Source organism: Crocuta crocuta, unplaced genomic scaffold, assembly GCF_008692635.1.
Source record: "Crocuta crocuta isolate KB4526 unplaced genomic scaffold, BGI_CrCroc_1.0 scaffold3, whole genome shotgun sequence".
Taxonomy (NCBI): Eukaryota; Metazoa; Chordata; class Mammalia; order Carnivora; family Hyaenidae; genus Crocuta; species Crocuta crocuta.
In genome coordinates this window covers 10,023,236-10,036,023 of record NW_027529934.1, presented here as the reverse complement: position 1 = coordinate 10,036,023, position 12,788 = coordinate 10,023,236, and the positions used below count along the sequence as shown (strand labels likewise).

The 12,788-nt window shown below is 38.8% G+C and overlaps 1 protein-coding gene across 1 annotated transcript in view; it reads right to left on the bottom strand.

Annotated features, from left to right (window-relative positions):
- Nucleotides 1-12,788, bottom strand: part of CUNH1orf21 (chromosome unknown C1orf21 homolog) — a 142,571-nt gene that overhangs the window by 96,713 nt on the left and 33,070 nt on the right. The window contains exon 2 of the mRNA XM_077763261.1: nucleotides 7,461-7,555. Coding sequence (XP_077619387.1) covers nucleotides 7,461-7,555 — 95 coding nt within the window. The remainder of the gene's footprint in view (nucleotides 1-7,460; nucleotides 7,556-12,788) is intronic.

The following is a 12,788-nucleotide window of genomic DNA, read 5'->3' as shown; positions in this document are numbered from 1 at the left end:
AGGAAGGGGTTTCTCTTGTCTAAAATCAGACACCCTCAAACCACTCTCCATCTTCACTTTTGGTTTGAGAACCCTCAGCCCTACAGCATTCCCACAAATGAGAAATTCTCTACCTCTGGTCCACATGTCCCCCCACAACCCACCCATTCCAGCCCCACCTGAGCTCCAATCCAACCCGCGCCTGGAAGGAGGGCAGGGAGGAAGAAGAGGTGCTTCACAGAGCTTGACCCTCTGTCTGGAGTATCAGCTTCAATCTTGTTGGTTTATTTTACCTTACTGTCAAGAGTGCTAGGAATATTGAAAAGACTTGGGGAATTGGGACAATTCAAAGTCGTGGTCTTTTGCGTTATTTGGTTTCTAAAAATAATGACTTGACCTTCCATTTGAGGATGAGCACTCACAGATAAACAGTCATTCCTAAGATCGCCCAGAACAACTTTTAAACAGCAAAGTCCGTCTGCTATTATATTAGCTGCTCTGCAGAGTCATGGAAGTAAACATGGTTGCATTTGTTAAACGGACTCTTAGAGTGTCCCAGCTACGAATGTCTAGATCTTGGCATAACAAACACTATTAACTCAAACTTTATTCACAATGTTCATTCACATGAATTTATTTCCCATAGGTTTGCTCTAGTATCTTGAGCGATATGGTGACAGTGTTCTTGGGCACTTAGCCTTCCTACTGACCTCTAGTTCCCAATGGAATTATAGACTATTCTGCAGTGTGTTTCCAGCTGTTCATCAATACAGTGCTTTGGAGAACTCTCCCTGGCCCCTTACTGGGACTGCTTCAGCTGTGGGGCCACTTTCCAGTCCTGGCCAGCTGGAAACCACTGGTTCAAAGACAGCTCTCACTGGGTTCTGGAGCATTTCCTTTCATCAAAGTGTCTCCTAATCTCCAAGTTTTTAATTCTGCAGCTGGATGCTTTGACATTTATTGGAAATGTAATGTACTGGAGATAGATATGGAGGCTCTTGCCAGCTTGGCAAGCAGGAGGCGGATGTAGCCACACCTAAAGTTTGATTCCACTCTCCTTTCCTGCTAAAACATATTAGAACATTCTTTTTACATCGTCATTTGATTGTACTCAGGAAGTGGTGACTTAGACAAGCATGTTTTAAGTCAGTCCTCAACTCTATGGATAAAGATGAGGTCAAAAGCTCTATGAACTGTGACACAGGTCATTTGATAGAGAAGAATCTTCTCACTTCTACAAAGGTATCTGGAAATAATGAATCAAAAAGCACTGTGACATTGAAAATCTAGGAAATACATATCAAAAACAAAAACAAAACATATCTCATAATCAAACAATTTATTAACTCCTAAGGAGGATAGCTTAAGAAGGACAGATATTATGGAAAACAAGATAATGTTTTAGCAAATAGTTAAGAAGAAGGACTTTAAAACTAAAACGGGAATGTCTCTTATTTGTCAAGACATGTACTTTAGAGAAGGAAGGGTCTGAATACTACGAAGTCTGGAGTAATTTACCTTTAAATCATTTATATGCAGAACGGTTAACCTACATAAATAAAGCTGGTTGATCCTTGAGCTTTCTTCTGCCTTTTTTTTCTGACAAAAAAAAACTGAGGATACTTAGGATAATGAGAAAATTATATAATCCCACTTACATTACAGATTCCCAGGTAGTTAAAATCAGAGTTTTTTTTTATTATCACTCCCCTTTTAAAAATTAATTTCAAATCACGCAAATAATGTACTCATATTTTCTTTAAAAAAAAACACTAAGTTTAAGGGTAAAAAAAAAATCCCCTTTTACCACCACATAACAATTCTTTCTCATCCTTCCTATATAATCCAGCTTCACTGCTGACACTAGCCAGCAATGGCATTTTCTATGCCAGAAACCAAGCCGAGTTGACAAGCATATCTTATTTAATTTTCACAACTTCCTGCTAAGGGGGGCTCAGTTAGTACTCCCATTTTCCAGAGGACGAAACTGAGCTTCGGCACGTGTACATCCCCCATTACTCAGGTACCCACCATTAATAGTCTGAGACACATCCACCCAGGGGTTCCTATGAATCCCTATACGTCTAGGAGTATTCACTGAAAATGTAGAGTGTTGCCGTTTCATTAAAAAACCTGGAATGGTATCATACTATACATATGCATTCTACAATTTGTATGATTTCTCCATGACTGTTCATAAAGCTCTAACTCATTCTTTTCTAGCTACCTTCTAGTATGTACGGCTATACCATTCTCCTCTGACAAGAATACAGGTTATTTTCAGTGTTTCAATAGAAATGATGCTATAAGTGAACCATCTTGTGTAAGCTGCCTCAAGCACAGGGATGGCTGTGTTGGGTGGATACCAAGATGTGGAAGTGCTGGGTCATGGGTGTGTATGTTTAATTTTAACAGATAAACTACACTATCCTCCAAGATGTCTGCCACTAGTATGTGAATACAGATTTTCCTCCACCTATGCCAAAAATCTGATATTATCAAACTTCAAATTTTTGCCAGTCTAAGGAATCATATTTTAGTTTGCATTTCCCTGATTAAAAGTTATATTAGGCAATATCATCTGGACTGGTAATTAAATGGTGAAGTGAGTTGAAGCAGGGCAACATAAAAATGTATATATACATTAAGCATATGAGTCTTATTTTAAAATACATGGATGTTCATTGCCTCTCACATCTTCTGACATAGGAACATGGCTTCTCCCCTAAGTAAGGAACCATGGACTGAGGGTCCACATGTACTTCCTGTACTAACCACACCCTCCTAATGCACATCCAAGATTCTCTCATTTGATTTCTTAACTGAACTGGGAATGTAAAGACCTTGTGAAATAATGTGAGTGCAGAATTGAATTTAATTTAACAGCAAGCTTTTTATGAATGTGACTTCATCAAGACTTTCTAAAGCACTGGCTTTAATTTTCAATAAAACAGCTCTCTTTCCACACTTGTGTTTCCATGGTTTACATATTACTTAACTCAATTACATAATTACAATGACATTCAACCAGTATAAACAGGTTTGGGAAACCTGGCTCTTGGAAAACATGATGAACTGAGAGAGCACAAGCACAGAGGTGTTCCAGACCGTAGTCCTTGAGCCATCCAGGTGAGCACGCCATGGGCTGCAGTCAGTATCTTTCAGAGAGGGATTCGGGAGTCTTCTAATGTGGGGAGTTGGATAAGACAGTATCCACTGTACCAGTGAGTGCAACATCTTTTCATACACTTATTGCCCAGTATCTTCTACCATAAGCCCTGTGTTTATTTCATTTCATTTACCTGTTTTTTTTTCTCATGGATTATCTTTTTCTGAATTATTTACAAGCGTTCTTTATAAATCTCAGACATTAATTAATCTTTTGCCTTTAATAGGTCATAAATATTTTCTCCTGGGCTGTTGACTATCCATTAATTTTTTTTTGTAGTTATACTGTTTTACGGGGAGCATTTAATTTTGATCTAATGAAAGAAACTACTTTCCTTTCTTCTTAGCTTTTGCTTTCTAGGTCTTGTTTAAGAAAGCCTCCTTTTGCTAAGAACCTAAACATATTTTTCTATGTTTCTTCTAATACTTCATTAAGTTTGTTATTATCAAGCTCCAGATGAAGAACTCAAAGTTCAGACGTTTTAGATGTTTGACCAAAATTATAAAGCCAGAAACAATGAAGGTAGGATCTATCTGATCTATACAGATACAGCCAAAGCAGCAACTTCACATCACCTTCCTGAAGAAGGAATTACATCGTGAAAGAAGTAAAATGGACTAAATGGATGTCCAATGATGCTGAAAATTGGGATAAATGCACATCTTTGTATTGGGAATATAGAAATGGTTGACACAGAAATGATTCATCATCACCCGCCAGAAACCAGCACAATTTCCTCCACCCAAGGAAACTGCAGCCAAAGTGCCCGAGCAGGCAACCTTTTTGGTTAGGTCCATTGTCTCTCGCAAAAGCTGTTACAAATGATCTCCAGCCTGGGCTCCCCGCACCAATCCATGTTACACCTACAGCTGCCGCATAAACTTTCCTGATTCATAATCTCAGTCTGCCAATCTCTTGCTGGAAAACCTTCAAAGGCTCCCTATGATCCACTGAATTAATTTCAGACCTCTCAGCAGGACATCAAGACTCCATCTAATACCCCATTTACATTTTGATCGTAATTTCCTGCTGCTGTCCTACTGACACCTTCTCTTCTTCTCCCCCACTCCCCAAACAGGATCACATGCTTATTAAATACACCTTGCATTTTCCAACTCTGTCACTTCTGCCTGGGACAGCCTTCCTCATTCTATCCTTCAAGACCCACTGCAAGCACCAGCTCTTTTGTGAAGTAGGTCCTGACACCCCAGCCAGACAAGGTCTCTGCCTCCTTTGATATTGGCAGCACTTGGTATTGCCTTCTAGGAATCAGTCTTGCTTGCTTGCTTGATTTATGTATTTAATCCTGTTTTATTTATAGTCAGTTGGTATCTACCTTGTATACTACCATATAATCACCTTAAGGTAAGGTCAGTGGTTTCTTTACTGTGTGCTTTTCTGCAGAGTCTAGTGCAGAGCCTTGTACCTAGAGGCGATCAATAAAATATTTGTTGGAACTGAACTGTTCTCTCAACTTTACTGTAACCTCTTTGAGGACAGCGACTTTAAATATTATTGTGTCTCTCGATACAAATAAGGGCCTTGTAGGTAATAAGTGGTCGCAATATATTTCTTCAAATAACTTCACAGTTTCCAAGCAAGATTTTTCAAAATACATGCAATACTGGCATTAACCTAAAGTATTCATTTAGAAATCTCTCACCAAGTAACAAAAGAAAAAGGAAAGAAACTCTGACCCTAACATTCTTTCCTTCTGTTTTACATGATAATGCCTAGCTCTCACCAGGTCTTCTCATGTGCCAGGCACTGCACTCCCAGCCTTACAATGACCAGGAGCAGCTGGTGTAGCACCATGAGGCACTGCCTTTTTCTCCACTTGACAGGCAGGAGGTTCAGGGACATGAAGTAACTTGACCCCATGGTGAGCAAGTGGTGGAGTTGAGATCTGAACCCAGACAGTTTCTGCCTCCAGAGCCAACGGTCGTCACCATCATGCTACACTATCTGGGCTGAGTTTGCTGAGCCCCTTAATTTTAATTAAAACTTTGAGTAAAAAAAAAAAATCTTTAAAAATACTAAAAACAAGAACTTCTTGTTTTTAGATTAGATTTAGATTCTTGTCTTTTAGATTATTTTAATGGATGGAGAAATAAAGAATTGTTAAACCTATTTCATCCACCCCGATATAAGCAAGCTTCAAATTTAGGAGGCTCTTTGTTTTCTCAAAGAACATGTATGGTCCATACTCTATTATGTATCTCAAAGGATGGAGTAGGTGACAAAGATAATATACTACCAGTTAACTGAAAAATCACTTAATTTTGGAAAGCAGTCTAGAAATGTCAGAATCAAAGATAACCATTTACTCCCCATTCTCCATGCGGGTCTTTATAAGCTTAAAAACTCCTCTTGGTGGTCTGGGCTCTGGCTGGCAGAAAAGGGGTGTGGGATTGTCACAGATAGTCTACAAGTGACAAAAAAAAAAAAAAGCAACCAGAAATTTCTCTCTTTTGGAATTTCCATTCAGTCTGCATAGCAAAGCACTAGCACCAATTCTAGCCAAGTACTGGAAAAGAATATACTAGGCACCAAGGAGCTGAGAGACTAGGAAATCAGAAAGAAGGAAGAAGTTGTTTTGGCTTTCAAGAGGAGGGATCGGTGAGGAAATCACATGTTGTAAGACACTCTGTTTCCCTTAGGAGTTCAGAGGCACGAGCATGCGCAGCAGGGGTAGACTCTAGTGTTAGATCCAAGGACCAGCCAGGCTGGTCACCAGGGCTCTTCAGCCTTCAGGGGAAACATTAAAGACGAGATCTATAATTCAACCTGGAATTCCATGAAGCAAGGACAAAGTCTGATTTTCAGCAAAATTAAGTCAAAAAATGACTCCTGATGCTTCAACTATTAAGGTCTTCTATTTATCTACTCAAAGTTAGAAAAAATTCACATAAAGTCTGATCACAGTAACTTCCATGCTTAGTCATAGTTACTGTTTTCTGGATTTAAGTGTTAATGTTAAAACATACCATAGGTATGATGAATCTCTGTGACTTAAGCAACACCTTAAAAATCCAAATCCTGTTTATGAAGAAAAATTTTATTACAGAATATTTTCACTTTTTAAAAATGATCTAGGGGCACCTGGGTGGCTCAGTCGGTTAAGCATCTGACTTCAGCTCAGGTCATTATCTCATGGTTCATGGGTTCGAGCCCTGTGTTAGGCTCTGTGCTGACAGCTAGCTTAGAGCCTGGAGCCTGTTTCAGATTCTGTGTCTCCCCCTCTCTCTGACCGCCCCCTGCTCACGCTGTCTCTCTCAGAAAAAAAAAAAAAAAAGCACATTAAAAATGACCTAAAATATTCAGTTGTTGGCAACTTTAGTATTTCAAGTTGTAGTTCAGATGTTCAGAAAAGAACAGAGGACAAAGAATTAGCCCATTGTGTTCATTAGCGTATCATGGAAAACGACAGCCTGAGACACTCATACACAGTGGCCAACTCCCTCTGCTGTAGCCAAAATCAAAAAAACAAAAACAAAGCACATAATGGAAAAAAAAATTGAAGTCAAGCAAAAACATTATATGACGTTTCCAGCTTCTTAAAAATACATCCACTCAAACATGAGAAATATAGCAAATAATTAATCCCAAAAGAAAATAAAAAAACAATTCTGCTCTAACACAATGGAATAATTGCATATCCTTAACAGTCTGTAACCTCTTTTAAGAAATCAGCTAATATGGCAATTGACTAAATGTTTTTATAGAGATGGAATATGAAGGTGTAATATGTATACAGATTCATATGAAAGAAGGAGGCTCCTAATTTTCTGTTTCAGATCATTACAAGTCTCACATTAACTCAAAAGCCCAACACTGTGAATGTGACGTGCTGACTATTTTGATAGAGACCTATCTTAAAAGCACATCAATTTCCTCTCAAAGGCAACTTTATGAACAACACTCCATGTCCAGAGTCATGAAGCCTAGCTGTTCATTCTGACCGGGTCAGAGCTAAAGAGGTGGAGAAAAAGAAAAAAGTATATATACTGGTCCTCACTCCATAAATCTCAATCTGACTTCCTGCTTTTTCCTTTAAATTTAACCATTTCAAGACACTACTAATTTTGCTGTATTTCCCCTGGAGTATTCTCTATCAAGATTAAAGAAGGGCTTATTCAGAAACAAACAGGATACAGGAGCGATGGCGCCACTTCCAGGCAAGCTATAAATAGCGATGGCATTTTCAAGAAATCTTGTGCCGGCATGTAAGTTACCATTTAAACATGCAGTGCAGATTTTATTACAACGGTGTCACCAAAATCCATTGTTATAGGAGAAATGTAATTCTTACCAAGTTTTCTTGGTTCCTGGCTGCTATTTTCTGCTCCTCTTCTGCCCCATTTTTCATGTATTTGACCTCTTCCACCGGTTTGATTCTATACTCATCTGAGCACCAAAAAAAGAAAAGACATTTTATAACTTTTTCACAATGGTTAAAAAAAAATGTGTCAGTGAGAAAAGCCCCCAATAGCATAATTTGTTAGAGCCTTTTCCCTGCAGCCTTTATATTTGGTACATTTAAAACAATCTGGAAGACACCTAACCAGCCTCTTTTTATGAGGTGCTCTCCTCTGCCCATTGGGAAGAGCTCAGAGCCATGAAGGCAGCTAATGAACGTGGCATTGCCTGGTCCTTCACAGTGAGCCAATGGCAGCAGAGGAAATAGGTTACTGCATCTCCAATGACCATCTGGAATCTGTACACACCGGGGCATACCACATAATGGTCTACAGGAAGATTTTTCCCCATGAGAACATCAGTTCAAACTGCCTGTGGCAGCAACTTTCAGCAGTATATTAACACCTTAATTTCTCTCTTTTGGAAAAACAAAGCATTGTTTAAGACTAAAGAGTTTAATTGATCAACAAATAGATACAAACACTAGGGAACTGAGACTTTCCTATTGGTGATCCCTGTATTAAACATGGAGCACTCTGCAATGACTTCACATGCTACACACACACACACACACACACACACTTTGATTTCTCCATAAAGTCACACTCATATAGAGCTACACTATCCAATGGGCCTAATAGAAGTCTGGAGAGGTAGTGGGCCTCTAGATAAAGGGATCTAGACTTCTCAACAGTTAGGGAGGGAGTACAATAAACCTCAATCTTAATATGTATTACAGGACAAACTCTAGATGACATGCAGCTAATGGTCTTCTCCAGGGCAAGTGGTAATGATGATGACGTTTTCATCAGATTCCTGTCAACAGGAAATGACTGGAGCACCCTAAGGTCCAAATAGGTGTGACTTCGAGTCATCCCATTTGTCGGAAAAAAAATCACAGAAACTGTGCAAGTGGAAAATTACACCAATCAACAAGCCAATGATTCCTTAGCATGTGGCACAGAATAATATCTCGGATGGTCCCTCTGAAAGACAGGTGTTTGTCTCTAAGAAAGTCTGTATTCCAGCTCATGAAGTTTTAATACATTTTCTTATTGCTTATGATCAATCTGATACAATGACTGTCTTCGTATATAATTTTCTCCCTTATTATCTATAGTACCATTTTCCATCTAGTTTCAGGTTTCCTCATACTACCCCTTCTCATACTACCTCCAAGGATGTTTGCTAAAGTAACATTTTCCCAAGTAATTATACTGTTCAAATGTTTTTCAAAATTATCATCCTTATGAAGGTAGTACATTTGCATGTGTCTGAATAAAGATTCCATGTTCATGGATAAGCCAATTATTTTTTCCACCTGACAATTCAAGGTAGCTATTGATTCTGCTTAATTCTTAAAAAAAAAAAATTGAGAAAGATTGGTGTGACATTACAGTAATGAAGCCTTCCAGAATATCAAGTCCTAATGGATTAATAAGTTAATCAGTGGACTCTGACCCACAATCACCACACAGAAGAACTTCACATTCCATCTTGATATTAAGAGAAAAAAATGAAAGTAAACTAACAAAATAGACACATTTAATTAAGGATTACTTACTAAGAAGTTAGAAAATCACTTGGTTAATTAACAAAAAAAAAAAGACATTAATTATTTATGCCTCCAATACAATTACCCAGAGATAAAAATAAAGGTTAAAGAGTAAAAGAGACAAAACTCCTTAACTTCAGTTTGGGATGTTAATATTCATAAACCGTGGTTCATTTGGATAAATACTAACAATTTAACTGAACTAAATTGTGATCTTTTAAAAAAGTTTTTTTTAATGTTTATTTGTTTTTGAGAGAGAGAGAAAGAGAGAGGGAGGGAGGGGCAGAGAGAGAGGGGAACAGATAATCCAAATCCAAATCCACAGCCGGCTCCGTATTGACAGCAGAGAGCCCTACATGGGGCTCGAACTCACAAACCGTGAGATCATGACCTGAGCTGAGGTCTGATGCTTAACCAACTGAGCCACCCAGGTGCCCCCTAAATTGTGATCTTAATTACTTACGGTGAACCTCTAATTATTTATATATAAATTACATATACACACACACGTATTTTTTTAACATACTTTTGGTGGATTTCTATGACTTTGTCTGTAGGACCTTAACTTTCAGGTGACACAATGAAAGAAGCACATTTGAGGACCTAAGCAGAACCTTCTGAAAGATGGTACTTTGCCCACCTCACAGCAAAGAGTCTGTTGCAGAGAAGACCTGCCCTTGCCTAGTCCCTCCTCCCCAGCCGCCAAGCCGCCACAGCCCACCACCCACAATCGCTGAGCAGTCTAGCAATATTCAGTCTTCATTTGCTTTTTATCCCTCCAGGGAATGCAACGGAATTGAAAGCAGTAGACAAACTATTAATATTTTCCTAATATTTTTCTTCAATAAAATGGGAAAGCCGCTGGCTACATGACTTTCAAAGCAGCATTATCCCCAGCATAAGCTTTTTTTAAACACCAAGGCAGAATCATCACCAATTCAGAAAGAGGATAGGTTTTAGTGTATCATTAAAACCACAGCCGGCCAGCCAATGGTGGATACGACTGGATACGAAGAAAGAAAAAACAAAGAGCCAGGACAACAAAGCCAGACCTGTCATCATTACTTACACAACACACTGCATAAAATCCGTTGTGGTATAAAACAAAAAAGCCAGCGAGACCTTTAGCTAAACCACAATTTGTACAAAGCAAATACTTAAAAATGGTTTGTTAAATTTCTCAAAGGCTGGTGCTGGGCATGAAGATGTCCATCTGGAAACAGACAACTCATCAACAAATGTGTCACACATTTCCATGGTGATGCCGCTGTCAGGAGCAGCACTGGCCAACAAGCCTCTGTGCAGACGAATGGAGTATTTCAGGTTCTGACAGTGAAACAGCCAAACAAAAATCCAGTTTTCCCTTTGTTTAAGGCACCAGAGAATCAATGTGGGATTCTGGGTCCCCTCAATCAAGCCCCACCCTGGAGGCAATTAGCACAGCCACCGGTATGAGCCAGAGAATCCTGGCAGCAAAACAATGTGCCAACTTGATTAAGAGGAGGGAAAAGTAGGACCATCTTCCTCTGGTCCCTTGCACCTGTTCACAATTTTTCTTTTCTTCCTGTTGATCTTGTCAGGTGGCCTGTTAAAATGCACGTCAGGAACAGTAGGCTGACGCCCCGTTCGGAACCTGCTCCCCCTTCTCTCTATGTAAACAGTCGCAAGCTGCGCTAGTCAAAATAGATCTGGGGTAAAAGCAATGCGTTGGTGATATTTTTAGTATTTTATTCCCCAGATTACATCAGAGAGGGGCTTTTTTTCATGGCAGCACCATCATTAAGACACACAGTTGCTCACCAAGTCTCTGGGCTTCACTTTTGATGTACAGTGTATCATATAAAGATGTATATAATATTACAGTTTTTAGAGTTAGGAAGGGATAGGTTGGCTGGACTTGCTTTAGGCAGTATAGACTCACTCCATTTTCTGGATTCTGTCAATTCTTCCATTATCAACAACTCACTGGCCCTACCCCAGTTCTCCCAAGCTTTGCTATAAGGTTACCTTTATAACCAATAACACTGGCTTTAAAATGAGACAGTTACATGGAGAGAAGTGCTGGGGAGTGAGCTTATAATGCCAGAATTATAAAAAAAAAAAAAAGTTACGTTTTCATAAATGGATACATTAGATGGGGAGGGAAGAAAGGCAGAATGCCATATATGCTAATCTCTCTGGTCAGAAGGGATCTTACAGTTTGCTAAAATGGTGAAATTTGCATCTACTTTCATACCTTCTCACCCAGTCTTGGTTTGATCAATGACACATATGTGATAACAAAATTTTTTTCCTAAGACTGTTCCAATTTCATAAATTCTGTGCTAATGTCCTCATTTCAAAGATGTCCAACATCTGGGCATTTTAACTGAATGCTCTGAATGGTCTCTTCACCCAGAATCTGCGTAAAGATTCTCTGGTAGACTATTATTATATGCTCAGGAAAATACGAGAGCTTGGGAAAGGCATTACAAGAAGTATTTATAAACATAAAGCAATGAAAGAGAAAAAACTATTCTACCTTTCAGCATATATTCATTCCCCTTGGGTTCCTCCCGTTGAACATCCTGTCTCCCAAACTAGCTAAATTTGAGCCTTAAAATCCCGGTACAACTTCAAATTTTTGCCTAGGATCTCTATTTCCCTACTTGGTAAGATATTTTTAGGAGATAAATATTCATAATGGCTAAAAGCTTCATTAGCTTCCAGGGCTTGAATGCCTAGCCATATGACCTTGGGCAAGTTACTTATTCCTTCTAGGTCTTCATTTCTTCTTTGGTAAAATGGGGATACTTACAGTACCTAATCTCACACAGAGTCACATGAATTAATACATGAAAATAGTGCCTAGCCCATAGTAAACACTCAATAAGTGCTAGCTGCTGCTTTAGAAAACTCTGCTGGTTCTGAAGGTTAATACTATTGCTAATGTATGAAATCTATCAAGGTATAAAAAGAAAAAGCATAATATAAACATTGGTAATTAACCAAAAATTGTGGCTTAACTCTGTTAACAAATGAGGAGAGGAAGTAAGAAGAGGATTTATCATCCATAACAAACCTTACTACTTTTTTTTTAGCCATGTGATATATTACTTTAGTCAAAATACCAATTAGAGTACCATATTACTTTAGTTAAAATAATTTTAAAAGAATAATAACTTTTACGACTGGGAAAAGAAAAGCAATCATTATTTAAGTGAAACCAGGAGTACAATAAAATAATGCTCCTCTATCTTCCTTTAAATCCTCACTCAATAATTGCCTTTGCACCAGCCTCAGCATAGCCTACCTTGAGGGACATGAGTGAACAAGAAAGATTCCAATTCAGAACAGGCAAAATGATTGTTATAGAGCAAGAGCAGTAGAGGCAGCTCTAAAAAACATCCTTTTCTGGTAGGACAAAGAGGCAGGACTCTCTCAAACTACAAACCACAGAAGGATAGATGGGTTAACTGCATTGGGAAAGTGTGGCTTCCCACTTTGAGGGGCTCCACCTCATCAGCTATTCCTGCTTCCACTGATTTTCATTCAACAAACAGCATTTACTATGTGCTGTGTGCCAAGCCCTGGTCTTTCTCCGGGGGTCATCAGCTGCAGTCCATTATGCAGACCACGTGCCTGTGTTGTTACTCAAAGTATCTGGCACACAGCAGGTGTTTAATA